At 37.3% G+C, this 18,553-nt stretch overlaps 1 protein-coding gene across 12 annotated transcripts in view; it reads left to right on the forward strand.

The window, feature by feature from the left end:
• Positions 1 to 658: 658 nt before the first annotated feature.
• The window catches only part of ATRX (ATRX chromatin remodeler), a 277,372-nt gene continuing 259,477 nt past the window's right edge, over positions 659 to 18,553 (forward strand). For 9 of the 12 annotated variants that reach the window (XM_061136821.1, XM_061136832.1, XM_061136829.1 and 6 more), the window contains exons 1-2: positions 659 to 897; positions 8,014 to 8,103. Coding sequence is in view for 1 of the 12 variants with exons in the window: in XM_061136828.1 (XP_060992811.1) it covers positions 878 to 897 (20 nt within the window). In the remaining 11 variants the exon portion in view is untranslated. The remainder of the gene's footprint in view (positions 898 to 8,013; positions 8,104 to 18,553) is intronic. The other 3 variants (XM_061136823.1, XM_061136827.1, XM_061136828.1) reach the window with 1 other exon arrangement.

Here is an 18,553-nt window from a genome sequence, read left to right on the forward strand (position 1 = left end):
GATGGTTGTATGGCATCACAGATTTGACGGACATGAGTTTGAGTAAGCTCCAGGAGTTGGTGACGGACAAGGAATCCTGGTATGTTGCAGTCCATGGGGTCACAGATTCGGACACAACTGAACCACTGAACTGAACTGATACTGCTGGGTGCTTAGACAGTAACTAATCTGACTGCAGTGCTGGAGACCCAGGTTCTATCCCTGCATCAGGAGGACCCCCTGGAGAAGGATAAGGCAATGTACTCCAGTATTCTTGCCTAGAGAATTCCATGGACAGAGGAGACAGGCAGGCTAAAGTCCATGGGCTCGCAGAGTCCCACATGACCCAGGGACTAACACCCATAGTGCTGGGTATATATTAAACGCTCAATAAACGTATGTTGTTGTTATTGTTTTGTCAATATGTCAGGGAAAAGAGAGGATGGATTAAAAAGCATTTTCACAATAAAGTCAAAATACGTCACTAGCACTTTCAAGTCAATGGGACTGAATTGGACCCCCTATGAAAAGGCGGAGGGGATCAAATGACGTAGACCCCCTTAGCAACAGGCCCCCAAAGAAGGTGAATTTCTGTAACCAATAAGAATCTTCACTGCAGATAAGGCAACCAATGGACGACTGAAAGAGGAAGAGGGAGGACGCGCCAATTCTGCTGCCTGAGCCTCGGCCCAACAAAATGGCGGCGGCGGCGGCGTCGCTTTGTTTCCGCGGCTCCTGCGGCGGTGGCAGCGGTGCCGGCCTTTGAGCTGTGGGGAGGATCCAGCGCCAGATCTAGTGACGACTAAGGGTCCAGTGCATTTCTATCCTCACTGCACGCCGGGGAGCGCAGAGTGGCGCCCTACGGTCGCTGAATCCTACAGGGCGTAGAAGCGAAAACATGACTGCTGAGCCCATGAGGTAAAACACAACCCCGTCTCACGGGTCCCAGCTGTCTCGGCCTACTCGTTTTCTGAACCCGGTGTTTGGGAAAGCTTTGGCTTGGTGGGTTAGGCCTGCGTTTTGCTGAGCGGAAAGAGGCATCGTTTTCTCTTTAGGTGAGGAGGGTTCGGAAGTAGGCTCCAGTCCGGGGTGAGGGTGGGGGGGGGGTAGGGGTTGAGGGGGGCGCGCGGCCTGGTTTGTCGGACGCTTTCTTAAGCCTCTCCAAACCCGCGGAGCTTAGTTGAATTCCTCTGTTTATTCTTCGCTGCCTGTGGAACTGAAACCCCCAAGTGGGAGGCGGTTTTTGGTATCCTGATAATTCTTTCTAATCTTTGGGCCTAGAAACCGCGTGGGGAAGAAGAGAGGGTAGGGGGTAGGCAGAAGCGGGGCGAGAGGTGGGAGGAGGGGGAGGGGCGGTGGGGAGGATGTGAGATCCTGGGAAGACTCAGTGTCGTTTGTACTGCTGGAGACGGGAATACCCCGGCCTTGCGGAATTTTATTTTTTTCTGCAAACCCTGGGGACAAGCCCATTTTGTGGGGTGAATGGGTGGGTCTTGCCAGTGTTCCTTCTCTACTCCAAATCCTGAAGCGTAGCCCTGGATTTATCTCGGAGGCAAAGGGATACTAACGCAGGGTTTTGCTTCCAGAGGACCCCGGTGTACTACTTTTTGTGTGGTCCAGCTTTAATGGGTGGTAAGGCAGTCATCAGATGTTTCTCCATTTTATGGGCAAATTTTGAGCAAAAATAATTAGGCCTTATTTTTGTTTATTTATTTATTCCAAGAGGGATGGGGAACACGTTAACTTGGTTTGATGGGAAGTAAGATGTATTCCAAGGAAGCAGTGCCTGGCAGGCCACCTCTTACTAATCAACCACGTTTATATTAGGTTGAGGCTGCTTTTCTCTTGTGCTTCTAATTTGGCTTTTGATAGTGTCTAAAAATATGGGTTGTTAATATGAAATGTATATCACTTTTACATAGGTGGATGGCTTGCTTTTCAGGCAGGTTGATATTTGACTTTTCATCCCTTGTGAATGCAGTAATTTTTTTACTGTTGTATTCTTGGCGCCTAATGGCAAAGTAAAATTATAGGGAGGATAGATCAGAAGTTCTTATGTAGTTGGCAAAATGTGATTTTGAGTAACTATTAGGATCGTATATATTTACGTATGTGTATATATATGTGTGTGTGTATCCACCATCTTAATAGTGTACAGGTTTGTATGTTTTTATTTCCTTGGTGTCTCAGACGGCAAAGCGTCTGCCTACAATGCAGGAGACCTGGGTTCGATCCCTGGGTCGGGAAGATCATCTGGAGAAGGAAATGGCAACCCACTCCAGTACTCTTGCCTGGAAAATCACATGGACTGAGGAGCCTGGTAGGCTACAGTGCATGGGGTCGCAAAGAGTCGGACACGACTGAGCGACTTCACTTTATCTTTGTATGTATGTTTTTGGGCTTCCCAGGTGGCGCTAGTTGTAAAGAACCTGTCTGCTAATGCAGGAGACATAAGAGACGCCGGTTCAATCCTTGGATGAGGAAGATCCCCTGGAGGAGGGCATGGCAACCCACTCCAGTATTCTTGCCTGGAGAATCCCATGGACAGAGGAGCCTGGTGGGCTACAGTCCAAAGGGTCGCAAGAGTCGGACACGACTGAAGCCACTTAGCATACACACATGCATGTATGTTTTAGAGCATTTTAGCTAGTGTATAGAATTTGGGAATGAACCTATGATACTTACTATGTCTGTTTTCTGCATTAACAAGCAGTAGATGGAAGATGTTTTCCTTCCTTTGAGGGGAAAAAATGGACTTTAGTTCTCAGATTATAGATCCCTAGTTGTGTAAAGATTGTGGCTTTGTTTTCTGACTTTGTGTTCATTGTTCCGAGTGCAGTGAGCCTTTATTTAATTGATATTGGGCACATTAGAGGTACCCAGTACAACTTGTTGGCTAGTTATTATCAGGTGCCCATGTTGTTATACATGAAGGGTGTTAAATATGACCTTTAGATTTTTACTAAATCTCACAGTCTGCATTTAAAACTGTAGATTGACCTTGGATTTTCTCCCTTTCTTTTAGGGTGGACAAATTAATTATGTATAAACATTGTGAATAGAATTATTTTATGCAAGGGTCAGTTTTTCTTATGGGCCTTGAATTTTTGTACATATTGGTGTAAGAATAGTAATCATAACTAAAATTGAGTGCTTATTGTTAACCCTTACCCGTGTAATTTTAATGAATTAATTTTAATTTTAATTAATTTCAAAGCAGCTCTATGGAATAAGTACTTGGTGTTCCCCATTTTATGGATGAGGAAAGTGAGGCATGGAGAGAGCAAAGAAACTGATTAGTTATATAAATTCTAATTGATGGAGCTGAAATTAAACCCAGTCTTGACTCCAGAGCTTATGTTCTTAACCACAAGACATTAATGCCTCCTTGAGCTACCAGAAAGAATGTGATTATGACCATTTTAATTTAGTTCAAGTATTACAATGAAAGTTCATGTTAGCTGCTATTGTCATTTGTTGTAGGTATTTGAGTTTGTAGGTGTTTATAATATTTTGCCTTTTATGTTCATATGAGATAGTAAGATAACTGAAACGTTTAATTTCAGGAGAATCTTAAGCTATGTGAAAACCCCCTTGCAAAGAATACATATAATAGATAGAAAGAATTAATTTTAAGAAGTGTGATGCTGTCTGATTATTTACTATGAAAGAACTCAAAGTGGGTGTTCGTAACTGTCTCAGTCTGAAGTGTTATTCATCTTGTCATAATCATAGGTGAAGGATAATCTGACAGGTAAAGCTTGAGTGAGTTAAATCCATAATACCACTCTTTTTAAAAAAAAACTTTTATTAGAGTATAGTTGATTTACAATGTTGTGTTAGTTTCAGGTGTACAGGAAAGTGAATCATTTATCCATATACATATATCCACTCTTTTTTTAAGATTCTTTTCCCATATCAGCCATTACAGAGTATTGAGTAGAGTTCCCTGTTCCTTACAGCAGCTTCTTATTAGTTGTCTATTTTATATCTTAAATCATTCTTGATTTTCTTCTAATGTGAGGCAGAAATAATATGAACAATTCTATACATTGTCATTAATGTTATATTAGGGAATTGTTCCAGATTTTTTCTTTAATAGATCCTCTGTCTGGAACTTAAAAATAGGAGCAAAGATTAGTTTCTGATTTTTACTTATATTTTATAAAAAGGAACATTTCTGGGAGTCTGTGGTGAAAAAATAGCCAAAAGGCAAGAGGGAGGAACATGAATTGGTGATTTGGCTAAATCTTATGTTGGCCCTGTGTTCCTCCATTCAGTACTGGGGATTTCAGTCTGTGGTTGGTTGAATCCCAGGATGCAGAACTGAGGATATGGAGGGCTGACTATGGGACTTGAGCATCTTCAGATTTTGGTATCTGCGGTGGATCTTGGATCCAAGTTACCCACATGGATACCGAAGGGCAAATATACACTGAAAAATCAGTGGCTCGGTCTTTAAAGTTTTTGTTACTGTTTTTAAAGAATTTTTTGTTATTTGTTTTTGCTTTCAATAAGATTGTTTCTTCAATTTTTTGGCCTGAAAGATCAGCCTCTGATTGACAGATAAACTTTCATTTATTTTCATGTAAAGATCTTGGAGATTTGATGGACTTGTCATTGTGAACCGTATGGCAATTTCTTACTTGAAAAGCTGAAAGCAGTATAACTAGTCTTAAATTTTAAAAAGTAGAAGTTGTCTAAATTGAGAGATGTTGAGAAAATGACTTAGAAAGTGTCTGTTATTGTGGTAGTCTACAGTGAGTTGCATACTAGCCTAAGTTTTGAAAAATGTTATCTGTGAAATACGTGCATTCCCACTGTGTGGAAAGCATTAAGCCAGGCCTGTGGCAGGGGAGTACATGCAAATTTTATAAAGGGTTTAAACAATTTTTTAATTAATTTTTTATGAAGTACAGTTGCTTTACAATGTTGTGTTAGTTTCTAAGTGAATCAGTTATACATATATCCACTCTTTTTAAGATTTCTTTCCTATCTAGGTCACCATGGAGCATTGAGTAGTGTTCCCTGTGCTATCGAAAAGTATTGTAAATGTCAGCTCTTTGGTTATGTTATTGCTGGGGGTGAAAAGAAAGACATTTTTTATTTTAATAGTGATCAGGCCACTTCCCATTATTGGCACCTCTTGGCATAGTTGATCATGAGCTTTCAGTTTTATATTGTATTTCTAGAGATAAGTGTAGTACTTAAAGGTATTTTTAGATAGATTTAGATATGTGAAATAATTTTTTTTTTGGTAAGAAATTGTGTTTATTTATGTGCCTATTTCACTTTTGAAATCTGAATAAGCTTACAGATTGGATGACAGAATACAGGCAGTTCTTGGATTTGCATGAAGTCTGTTTTCTCCAGACCTTGAATGTTCTCTTGGACATTGGCAGAAGCTGTTCAGATGGGTTAAGCCATGGGAAATGAAATATAGATCTTCCTTTAGGAATGCTGAATATAACAGGGCAGTAAAAGGAGTGTCTAAGTAGGATCTCTCTGCACATGGTCATAACAGTGGTTCTTACAAGACAATAGACTAAAAGCTCTTTGGGGATCTTTGTTAATTTTTAAGTGTTTCAGGAGTGTAAAGAGTTCCTGAGACTAGAACTGCTGGTTGTAGAGGAATGAATGCTTAACTCTGAGCCAAACCTGGGTTTTCTAGTTGCAGCTCTATTGCTCAACTGATTGTGAACAAATCATGTATCCTTTCTAGGCCTCTGCTTTGTCATTTGCAGAATGAATTTGTACTAGATGGTCCATAAAGTTATTAAAAAGTCCTATTTATGTTAGTGTCTGTCATTTTTTGACTTTGCCTTTTTTGGGAGAAGTGATGAGGGAAAATATCTTTCTTGAATTTGTTTGCCTTAAAACTTACACAGTTAGGATGCAGGTGGTTTGTTGCTAATATAATGTCATATTATGATGTACACAAACATTTATTGGGAAGGAAAAACTTTGCTAATTATTGTGGCTCAGATTATGTTTTTATTTTGAAAGATTACTATATCTAGTATTTTTCTGCTCTTTTTTGATTGGAGATGATACTTCTGAAAAGACCTATATTCTAGTAAATTGTGCTTTTTGCTCTGTAAACTTGTTAATTTTGCTCTCTAGCCACTGTTTTCAGATTATGTTTCTGAGTTTTGGCTTCAAGTAGCCATTCTTGATATCGATAGTTCAGTTTTCTTGTCAAGTGTTAAATACAATATTTGTTTAAGAAATCATTGTATGGCAGTGGTATTCATGTGTATATACCCCATGCTCCATTTTTTTGGGGGATGCTTTATTCATTGATCAAGTACGTGAGTATCAACTAGGTTCTAGGCACTGTTCTAGCATATACAAAGGGTAAAAGGCAAAATTCCTGCCTCCTTAAAGCATTTTTAATCTAAGGAGGGAAATAGTAAATAAACATTTATAGAGCAGTGCTAAAATGGAGGTCTGTTGGTTGTGCTAGGGATCAGAATGAAGAAAAGCCTAATTTGGGGGATGTCTAGCAAAATTTTGCAGAGGAGATGGTATCTGTATTGGGTCTTGAAGATAAGTTAGCAGTTGACTATGAAAAAGGGCAGTCCAACAGGGGGATTAGTATGGCTAAAGATTAGTCTTATTTTCTACATAGCAGAGGAAATAAGATATGTTCACAAATAAATTTGAAGCAGGATATAAAGGGCTAAATGCTGTGTTGGGTAAAAACTAAGTTCCTGTGGGAGTTTAGAGTAGGAAGACATTTCTAATGGGGTCCAGGAAAGGCTTAGAGATAGTATTTCAATGTGCCCTTGGAGGATACATACACTTTTGACAAAGAAGACTGGAGAAGGATTTCAGATGTGAGGTATAGCAGCTCAAGCAAAGAAATGTTATGTATATTAGAGTTTTCTAACTGAAAGGAGGTCAACTTAGAATCTTTAACTCAATTCCTGGGCAAATAATTGTATAACCATTGGCAACTAGTATTTTTTTCCAGCTTTATTGAGATATAATTGACATATAGCATTGTGTAAATTTAAGGTATACAGTGTAATGATATGTTATGCATATATACTTTGAAGTGACTGCCACAATAATTACCTTTTTTAAAATTATTGTTGTGGAGAGAACATTTAAGATCTATTCTCTGGCAACTTTCAAGGATATAATACAGTGTTGTTATCTATAGTCACCATGCTATATGCTGTATATCAGATCTTTAGAACTTACTTATCTTATAGTGAAGTTTGTATGGTAACTTTTATGGCTCGATGATCTTGTAAAAGCTTGTGACTGAACCTGATAATTTTAGTTCAGCAGAGCTGTTAAAAGCATAACCCATTTTTCTTTAAGATCGTGTAGAATTTAATGCACAGATTTTGAATGACAAGTGTTCAAATGTATCACTAGTTGTCTTTATTTTGGTCATTTGTCAGTTGACTTTTGGGTGACATTTGATTTCTAAAATCCAAAATCAAAAATAGTTTTTTTTTTGTAATATTCAATTTATTTTGCTTATTTGAATATATCAGTTATTTTTTGGTTTACTTGATAGCATTCCAAATTTAGCTCTTCTATAATGCTTGTTTTGGAAAAAAAAGTGCATTTGTTCCAACAAGATTGATATATTGGGTATCAATTTGAGCATAAGACAAAATTTGTATTTGCTTATTCAGGATTTTGTTTACAAGGTCAAGGTTCAGCAAACTATGGCCACCACAGGGACCTGTTTTTGTAAATAAAGTTTTGTTGGAACACACCAAACTCATTTGTTTACATTGCCCTGTGGCTGTTTTTATAGCAGAGTCTCAGAATTGGATAGTTGCAACAGAGACCCAATGACCCACAAAGCCTAAAATATTTACTCTCTGGCCCTTTATAGAAAGTTTACCCTAGGTGAATGCAGGAAGCTGGAACCAGCTGAACTGAGCTGCATTAAAATACATGCATATACAGGCACATGCCTCAGACCTCTATCAGCTACCTCAGTTCATCCCTTGTGTTATGAGCCACACCCATCCACATCTATTGTTACAATTTTCCATCCGATTTCAGATAACCCTCCTTCCATCACTTCACAATAATTCATGAGCTGCAACCCTTCTGATGCCCACTTCCACAAGCAAACTTCAGGTCTTTTTCAAGGTAAAGTGCCATATTTATTGTTGTACTTGTGTATTTCTTAATCACTTAATGTGTGTAAACTGTGTAAAAATGTGCTATCATTTCTATTAGGTTTTTCTTTTTTAAAAAATGTGTCACCGATGACGTTTTTGGAGTATTGTGCTTCTAACCCCATTTTCCCCCTGAGTCCTATGGTGTTCATTGTATAATTTTGCATTACCTGGTGATTTTTAGGAACTCATAATCATTGCAGAACTGACTACTTGTCATCCTGCAAAAAGTATTGATTCATTCCCCAAATATTTCTTGGACTGTGTGAAGTTTAAGTGAGTTAATGGACCCAAAACACTTAGGTTAGTGTGACATAATAATTACTCAAATATTAGTTGTTACTAATTACTATTACCATGTGCCAAGAACTGTTCTAAGTGCTGCTTATGTGAACAAGACAAGTTAAGGCTCCCCATGGAGCTTACATTATACTTAAAAAAAATCTGTACTAATTTGCATTTTGGCTTGTAACTGCCCCCCTCAAAAAAGATGTTTTGGTGTTTTTATAAATGATATTTTAAAAATGTCTATCCACGGATCAAAGATACTTAAAATAACTTTCTAGTCAATATATTATTCATCTCATGTACTGTTTTATTGAATGATTTTTGAAATGTTTTTTATAACTATAATCTTGGGTGATGAATTTGATCCTACCTTCAAGCAGATAAAGAATAATCATCGCCTTTACTCTATTTCAAAATTAAAGTTTCCCCCAAATAGGAGTATTCTCCTATATAACCTCATTATAGTTAGCAAAATTAGAAATTAACCTTGACACAATACTATTTCTGATCTACAGACCTTATTCACATTTTGCCAGTTGATTCTTAATGTCCTTCATAGTGAATTCACATTTTGCCAGTTTATTCTTAATGTCTGCCATAGTGAAAGACAACGATTTCTTTTCTCTGGTCCAGGATCCAGTTCTGGAACAGGCATTGCGTTTTGTTTTCATGTTTCTTTAATCTTTTTTAATCTGGAGTAGTTCACTTTACCTTTTTATCCCTTTCTTTCCCATTTTTTGAAGACCACTGGCCAGTTAATTTGGGTTTGTCTGATGTTTCCTTGTGGCTGTGTATTTTGTTAGAAATAGTATGAAGTGATATGCTTTTCTTGGCACATTTTATCAGGGGGCACATCTTTGCTTTTACTATATTTTAAAATATTTTTACTTTTAATACTAATATTATCAGCCCAATTTACAGATTTTAAAGTTAGTTTGGTTAATTTCTATAGAGTTAGAGAGAATTTGCCCACCTCTTTATTTTTCTTGCCTTTCCCATTTCTAACTTTCCTCAGGTACCCCCAGCATTCAAATCAAAACACCCTATTTATGAATTTTCACTGTGCTTTCTGAGTATCTACTAAAAATAAAGAATTAAGAATAAATGTTTCATATTAAAGTGACTGGACCTGTTAAATATATTAAATAATGCACTTCTCTGAAGGCTGAATGTAGAGCATCCAAGAGAGCTTATTGAATATTTCAGTTTAGAGATAGAAGAAAAATATTTGATGGTACTAAATGATTTGAGAGCTTTTAAAAAATACTCAACAAATCACTGTTCTTTTCTTTTAAGGAATCCCTCAGCAAGCATTATCATCATTTGTATAAACATTTAGTATTCCTCTGTTCAAGGCAATTTGTTTTTTCTAATATGGAAAAAAAAGAGATGAACTCAGACCAGTTTCCTCCTTTGAGTTTACACTCCAGTAGGGAATACTCTTGAGTTTTAAAGAAGAAATTATAAGGAGAATGTATTGCTGTTAAAGAGAAGTAAAAGAATGTTCAGTGGGTGAAGAAGGGAAAGAGAACCTTTGAGGTAAGAGTTGTGGTTAGATAAGATTGGAAAGTCATGTGTGAATTATTTTGCAGAAAGCTTCAAATTCTTGCTTAGGGGTTTGTACCTTATCCTTATATATAAATATGGGAAGCCTCTGAATGTTTTGAGCGTCGGGGTGACAGATATTTGAATCCGTGCTCAACTATGCCAAATCTGTGGATTCTGCATCAGCAGATTTAAACAAACTCGATTGAAAGTATTTGGGGAAAAAATTCCAGAGTACCAAAGAGCAAAGCTTGAATTTGAAACACATAGGCAATTACTTAGATACCATTTATATTATATTAGGTATTATAAGTAATCTAGATAAGATTTAAAGTATAGGAGAAGAAGATCATAGGTTATATGCAAATACTTTGCCATTTTATATAAGGGTCTTGAGCATCCTCAGATTTTGGTATGGGGAAGTCCTGGAACCAATCCCCATAGTTACTGAGGAATGATTGTAAATTTAGGAGAATATAGTCATATACCTCTAATTCCCACCTCTTACCCCCCAAAATAATAGCACAAGCTAAGTATCAACTGAGACATTCTAGGTATGATAATATAGTAGTTTAGTACTTGAATTGCGGTAGAATGAACTTGGGCAAAGATGGGATTTCAAGGCAGATAATAATGACTTTTAGGTATACTCCCCCCCCCCTTCCCCATTCCAAATGTAATATTAAAAGATTTAAATTACTTTTATTAGTTAAGTATTGCCATCCACTTAATACTGTTTTCCATGATTTGTCTCTGACATCTGAATTCTAAACATTGACCTGATTATTCTTGATGGGAGCTAGGGCTACATGACTTGAAGAATGAATTCTGGATTCAGGTCTGATTTTCTCATTTTCTGCCTGTAAAATCTAAACTTTTAAAAATTGTAACTTTTCCTTTTGCAGAGAGAGAGAATGCCAGTTCTCTCCTAAAGACCCTTTTCTTGTAACCTCTCACAACAGAATAAAACTTTTTGCTTTGCTTTCTTGCTCTTACCACATTTTTTGCCTTCTATCTCCATTTGAAGACTCTGCCTTTGAGTGGGGATTGGATATGGCATATTGATGAAATGTATTTAATCACTGTGCCAAACAGAATGAAGCATTTCTTGAAGTTCCTTCTGGGAATTACTGATTTGGCCCACATGAACGTGGTTATTGCAATTAAAAATTTTTGAATGTTTCTTAGAGATCACCATTTATACATATTAAGGTAAAATGTAGGTCTTGTTCAAATGTTGCTGCTTTATTACTCAGATTTGTAACTTTTATCTGCATTAGAGCATTTATATCTTTGTATTTAAAACAATAGGCTGTAATTTGTTCAGTCCTCTATTTTTTCTTGAATATTTTAGCATTTTAACCACTCAAGGGTGTATAATTTAGTGACATTAAATACAGTGTTGTGCAACCATCATTATCTAATTCCCAAACATTTCTTTTACCCACCCCCCAAAGAAACCATGTGTCTGCCAATACTACTTCTCCATTCCCCTTGCAAACACTAATGTACTTTCTTTCTAGCTCAATGGATTTGGGTATTCTGAAGTTTTCATATAGAAGAGACCATACAATATGAAGATTTATCCATATTGAATCATGTATCAGCACTTAATTCCTTTTTTATGCCTGAATAATATTTTATTAGGATATCCTACATTTGTTTACCTGTTCATCAGTTGATGGGCATTTAGATTGTTTTTACCTTTTGGATATTGTAAATAGTGCTACTGTGAATATTTCTGTATATGTTTTTATTTGAACTGTGTGTTCATATCTCTTGGGAGGAGTAGAATTTGCTGAGCCATATGGTTACTCTCTGTTTAACTTACTGAGGAAAGTCAAACTATTTTCTACAGTGGCACATCTTAACATTTCCACCAAAATGTATGAAAATTTTAATTTTGCCACATCCTTGGCAGCACATGTTATTTTCTGTTTTATTTAAAAAATTATGGCCGCTATAATGGGTGATATATATTAAAGTGATATCTCACTGTGGTTTAAGTTTATTTTTTTTATTTAAGCAAGTTTATTTGGAATCTGTTTAAAAAGGTTTTGGTCTTGTTTAAAAAGACCAAGCAGGTCAAGAAGCAACAGTTAAGAACTGAACATGGAACAACTGACTGGTTCAAAATTGGGCAAGGAGTATGTCAAGACTGTATATTGTCACCCTGCTTATTTGACTTATATGCAGAGTACATCATGCACAATGCCAGGCTGGATGAAGCACAAGCTGGAATCAAGATTGCCAGGAGAAATATCAACAACCTCAGATTTGCAGGTGATACCACCCTTATGGCAGAAAGTGAAGAACTATAGGACTTCTTGATGAAGGTAAAAGATGAGAGTGAAAAAGCTGGCTTGAAACTCAACATTCAAAAAATGAAGATTATGGCATCCACTTCCATCACTTCATAGCAAATAGATGGTGAAACAATGGAAACAGTGACAGACTTTATTTTCTTGGGCTACAGAATCACTGTAAATGGTGACTGTAGCCATGAAATTAAAAGACGCTTGCTCCTTGGAAGAAAAACTATGACAAGCCTAGACAGCATATTAAAAAGCAGAGACATCACTTTGCTGACAAAGGTCCATATAGTCAAAGCTATGGTTTTTCCAGTAGTCACGTATGGATATTACAGTTGGACCATAAAGAAGGCTGAGTGCCAAAGAATTGATGCTTTTGAACTGTGTTGTTGGAGAAGACTCTTGAGAATCCCTTTGACTGCAAGGAGATCAAACCATTAATCCTAAAGGAAACCAACCCTGAATATTCATTGGAAGGACTGATGTGGAAGCTGAAGCTCCAGTACTTTGGCTATTTGATGTGGAGAACCAACTCATTGGAAGAGACCCTGATACTGGGGAAGTTTGAGGGCAGGAGGAGAAGGGGGTGACAGAGGACAAGGTGGCATCACTGACTCAATGGACATGAATTTGAACAAACTCTGGGAGATGATGCAGGACAGGGAGGCCTGGTGTGCCACAGTTCATGGGGTTGCAAAGAGTCGGACACGATTTAGTGACTGAACAACAGACTACTCAATATAAAAAAATAGATTCAACCAAGACATTTTCAGTATTAGATTATAAACTGTAAAATGTGATTAGGGACAGGTGATGAATATGAGAAATAATTTCTACTAATAGTGAATGAAATTTACTATGTACTGTTTATTAACAGTTTTGTGGATTCTTCTACACATTTGCAAATATCTGTGCATTATAGCTCTGTCATAGCATAAAAGTCAGTATTTCTTAATGGTAAGAAATACTTTGTTAAAATCTTAATTCCATGCTTACTTTGGAAACTTATTCAGTCTTTCTGAATCTTGATGATTACCTTCTGAAAAATGGATGTTAAAAGTAGAAGAAATTGAATCAGTCAACATTAAACAAGATGCCATTTCCATTTTAAGTATTCAGTGATATTGATCAGGGCAAATGCCCTAAGGTGGAACATTAAAATTTTTTACAAGACTCTATCTTAGTAGGAGGGAAGGCCATAGCAAATAACAGGGGCTAAGATCTTGTAGGACCTGCAGAAAAACCTCAAGATTTTGGCTTTATTTATTTAACTGTGATAAAATTGACAAACTGTACTATTTTAACCATTTTTAAGTGTACAATTTAGTGGCCTTACATAAATCACACTGTTGTACAAACATCACCACTGTTTTTCTCCAGATCTTTTCATCATCCCAAACTAAAAGTCCTTATGTATTAAACAATTCCCCAGTCCCCTCTCCCTTAAACCTTGGTACTACTGTTCTACTTTCTGTGTGAATTTGACTCTTCTTGATACCTCTGAATAAGTGGAATTGTACAATATTTGTCCTTTTTGTTTGGTTTATTTCACTTAGCATAATGTCCTTAGGATTTATCCATTTTGCAGCATGTATCAGAATTTCATTTCTTTTTAAGGCTGAATAATATTCCATTCATTATATGTATGTACCACATTTAGTTTATCTGTTTATATGTTGATAGGCATTTGGGATGTTTCTTATCTTTTGGCCATTGTGCATAGTGCTAAATGTAAACTTTGGTGTACAAATGTGTGTTTGAATCCCTGTTTTTAGTTCTTTCAGGCATATACCTTGAAGTGGATTTTTATGTTTAATCTCTTGGGGAACTAGTAAACTGTTTTTCTCTGTGGCTACACTGTTTTACATTCCTACCTGCAATGTATAAGGGTTCTAATTTCTCTAGATTCTTTCCAAAAATGACTTTTATTAAAAATTTTTTTTGATAGCAGTCATCCTAGTGGATGTGAAGTGTTTTCTCATTGTGGTTTTGCTTTGCATTTCCCTAATACAGATCATCTTTTAACATGTGCTTATTGGCCCTTTGTTTGTCTCCTTTGGACAAATGTCTATTGAAGTCTTCTGCACATTTTATGGTTTTTCTTTAGTTGTTCAGTCGTTCAGTCGTGTCCAACTCTTTGTGACCCTGTGGACTGCAGCACACCAGGATTCCCTGTCCTTCACCATCTTCCAGAGCTTGCTCAAACTCACGTCCATTGAATCGGTGATACCATCCAACCATTGTGTTCTCTGTCATCCCCTTCTCTCCCTGCCTTCAATCTTTCCTAGCATGGGGGTCTTCTCTAATGATAATTCTTTTTTTTTTTTTCCTAATGATAATTCTTGATAGTAATCCCTTGTTGTTTAGTCACTCAGTCATGTCCAACTCTTTGCAACCCAATGGACTGCAGCATGCTAGGCTTCCCTGTACTTCACTATCTCCTGGAGTTTGCTCAAACTCATGTCCATTGAGTTAATGATGCCATTCAACCATCTTATCGTGTGTCGCCCTCTTCTCCTGTCCTCAATCTTTCCCAGCATATAAGGGTCTTTTCCAATGAGTCTCTTCCAATAGCTCCTTATTAGATAGATAATTTATGAATGCTTTCCCCCATTTTATGGTTTGCCTTTTCACTCTCTTGGTAGTGTTCTTTGATTTACAAAAGTTTTGAATTTTAATAAAGTCCAAGTTATCTATTTTTGCTTTTGTTGTGTGTTTTTGGTACTGTCCAAGAAATCATTGCCAAATCTAAAGTCATGAAGTTTTATCTCTCTGCTTTCTTCTTTTATTTTTAAAACTTCATTTATATAATTTTGGTTGCACTGGGTCTTTGTTGCCACACATGATTTCTCTGATTGTGGCTAGTGGGAGCTACTGTCTAGTTGTGGTGTGTGGGCTTATCGTTGCAGTCTCTTCTCTTGTTGCAGAGCACAGGTCTAGGCACATGGGCTCAGTAGTTGTGGCACACTGGCCTAGTTGTTCCATGGCATGTGGAATTTTCCTGGGCTAGGGATCAAACTTGTGTTCCCTGCACTGACAGCCAAATTCTTATCCCCTGTAGCACCAAGGAAGTCCTTTGGAATGTTTTGGATTGTCAATTCAAGTAGGGAGATTGACTAATTGCCCTGGCTCCCTTCCATCTGCTGAATGTTGTCTTTGGCATTTAACCATGTAGTAACTTTTACCATTGTTGTTTATTTTGTAGTATAGCTCTGAGTTACACTGTGGTGTTCTTTTATTTCAGCCTAATGGACTCTGTTTAGCATTTCTTGAGGGCAGGTATGCTAGCAGTGAATTCACTCAGCTTTTGATTTTTTGGGCACATTTCTTTTGCATTTTTCAAAGGTACCTTTACTAGATATAGAATTCTTGGTTGACAGTTTTTTCCACAGCATGTGAAATATGTTATCTCACTGTTCTCTCATTTCCGTGGTATTTAACTATTTATGTTAATGAAAATCCTGTGTACTTATCATTCTCTTGTTGATTTCAAGCTTTTCTTTGGCTTTTGGCAGTTTAATTATGTTTAGTCTCAGTGTGGATCTCTGTTTATCCTACTTGGAGTTAATTGAGCTTTTTGGAATCCTGTATTTCATGAAATTTGGTAAGTTTTTGGCAATTATTTCTTTAAATATTCTTTCCATTCCTTTTCCTCTATCCTCTCCATCTGTGACTCTCATTATGAATGTGTTGGTAGGCCTGATGGTGTCTTAAAGGTCTCTCATGCTCTTTTCATTTTTCTTTATCCTATTTTGTTTCAGCGTCTCATACTAGGTAATCTCAATGGGGCTGTGTTTAAGTTTACTGAATTTTTCTTCTCTCTATTCAGATCATCTATTCAATCTCTATAGTGAGTTTTTCACTATTGTACTTTTTCAGTCCCAAAATTTTATTTGGTTGTGTTTTTTTTAGTTATTTTTCTGAATATTCTTTCCTTGGTAAGACTTGTTTTCCTTTAATTTTTCTTTTGTTCTTTTTTTGCCATGCTGTGAGGTGTGGGGATCTTAGTTCCTTGAACAGGGTTTGAACCTGTGCCCCTGCATTGGGAGTGTGGAGTCTTAAGGATTGGGCTGCTAGGGAAGTCCCTCCTTTTTTTTTTCTTTTTGTTCATGGTTTTCTTTAACACTGTGAATATATTTAGGACAGTTGTTTTAACATCTTTGCCTACTAATTCCAGCATCTGGGCTTCCTTAGGGGCAATTCTGTTACTGTCTTCTTTTTCCTCTGTGAATGGGCCCTACTTTCTTATTTCTTTGCATCCTTGTAACTTTTTGTTGAAAATGGACATTTTGAATATTGTAACATGGTAACTTTGGAAAACATTCTTTCTTCTCCACAGGATTTGTTCTTGCTATTTGTTATGGATTGTAGTTTTTGCTTAGGGAATTTTATAACCTATTTTTATTATGACTATTCTTTGTCACATGTGGACACTGAAGTGTTTGTTCTGGTAGATTATTCGTTGTTAGTGGTTTGACTGAACTTTCCATAAATGCATCAAAGCAAAAAATACAGACAAACTACAAAAAAAAAAAATACCCCAAATCCAGACAAAACTACTCTCTCAGTCTTTGGAGATTGACTTGGCATTGGGGCACTTCTCACTGCTTGGCCATTTCATTTAAAACTCTTGCCTAGCCCTCCCTGCCTGATTGTGTGGAGGCTAAAGGTCAGCCATAGATGAACACTTATGGCCTTCTGTCTTTTCTGAGCATGTGTCCAGCCCTGGGTGTGTGTGACCTTCCAAATTCCCTGGTATATATAGGAGTTTTTCAGAGTCCCCATTCCTTCCATGTATGTCTTTCTTTCTCCATCCAGCTTTTTCCTTCTCATCTTTTTATGTCTGTCTAGTGTCTGGCCTGCTTGTTATTCCTTGCCCCAGGTGGCTGTGGATAGTATATTTTCCTCTAAATGCTTTGTATAAAGGTTGCTCATCTCAGGAGCTTTCTTCTCCTCCTGAGGTGGGTGAAAGAAAGGGAAACCTGTGATGCAGTATGCCTGGTAACCACAAAACAGGTGAGAACACACAACTACCATTCTTTAAGAATAAGGTCCGTATTACTCCTTTTGACGTCTGCAGGTTGTGCTAGAATTGTAGGCCACTGTCTTCATGGCCACCACCTAGCTGAGGAGTGAGGCATGGTAGGTGCATAAAATAAAATACCACAGTGCTCTCATTTCAAAGCAGCTTTTTCTATTAAGTGCTCCCCTGGTGGTTGTAATGTTTTGATTACAAGATTCTAGAGTTCCAAAAAAGTTGATTCTGATGATAGTTTTTACCAGCATAATTGTTGCCGTAGTGGAGGGACAGGATTTTGGAGTTACTCACTCCACCATTGTGTATAATGTTGTTCTTGGTCTGTTTGTTTTAATCCCTATGCAATGGCACATTTTCTTTAAAATTAATTTTTTTTAATTGAAGTGTTGGGCTTCTCCAGTAGCTCAGCGGGTAAAGAATCTGCCTGCATTGCAGGAGACACAGGAGATGTGGGTTCGATCTCTCAGTCAGAAAGATCTCTGAGAGAAGGGAATGGCAACCCACTCCAGTATTCTTGCCTGGGAAATCCCATGGACAGGGGAGCCTGGTGGGCTGCAGTCTATGGGATTGAAAAAGATTTGAATACGACTGAGCATGAGCAAGGACAGATGGATAGTTGATTTATAGTGTTGTATTGCTTTCAGGTATATAACAAAATGATTCAGTTATCTATCTATATTTATTTTCAGATTCTTTTCCCATATGGGTAATTACAAAATAATGAGTGTAGTTCCCTGTGCTATAGTAGTGTGTATATATTAATCCCAGACTCCTAATTTATCCCTCCTGCCACATTTTCTTAATAAGTGTAGCTTTTTATGAAGTCTTGATATCTGCTAGGGCATGAATGCCCACATTGTTTGTACTATCTTGGTTGTTCTTGTACTGTTCCATGTTATGTATCTTTTTCTTATATTTCTAAATGCTTTGATTGGTGTTTAATTCTATTTTGATAAACACTTTAAAGGCCTACTGTGAGCCAAGCATTGTTTTAGATCAACATTTCTCAAACTTGGCATTATAGACATTTTGGTCCACATAATTATTTGTTGTGGGAGGCTGTCCTGTGTGTGTGTTGACTCTCTGGCCTCTGCCAATAGATACCAGTAACAACATCCCCCTCCCCACCCTCCACCAGTTGTGACAAGCAAAAATGTTTAAAGATGTCAGATAGTCCCTGTGGGAGGTGGTGGTATGGGGGTGACACAGTCCTCCCATTTGAGAACTGCTATTCTAGA

The sequence above is a fragment of the Dama dama genome, chromosome X, assembly GCF_033118175.1.
Source record: "Dama dama isolate Ldn47 chromosome X, ASM3311817v1, whole genome shotgun sequence".
In the NCBI taxonomy this organism is placed as follows: Eukaryota; Metazoa; Chordata; class Mammalia; order Artiodactyla; family Cervidae; genus Dama; species Dama dama.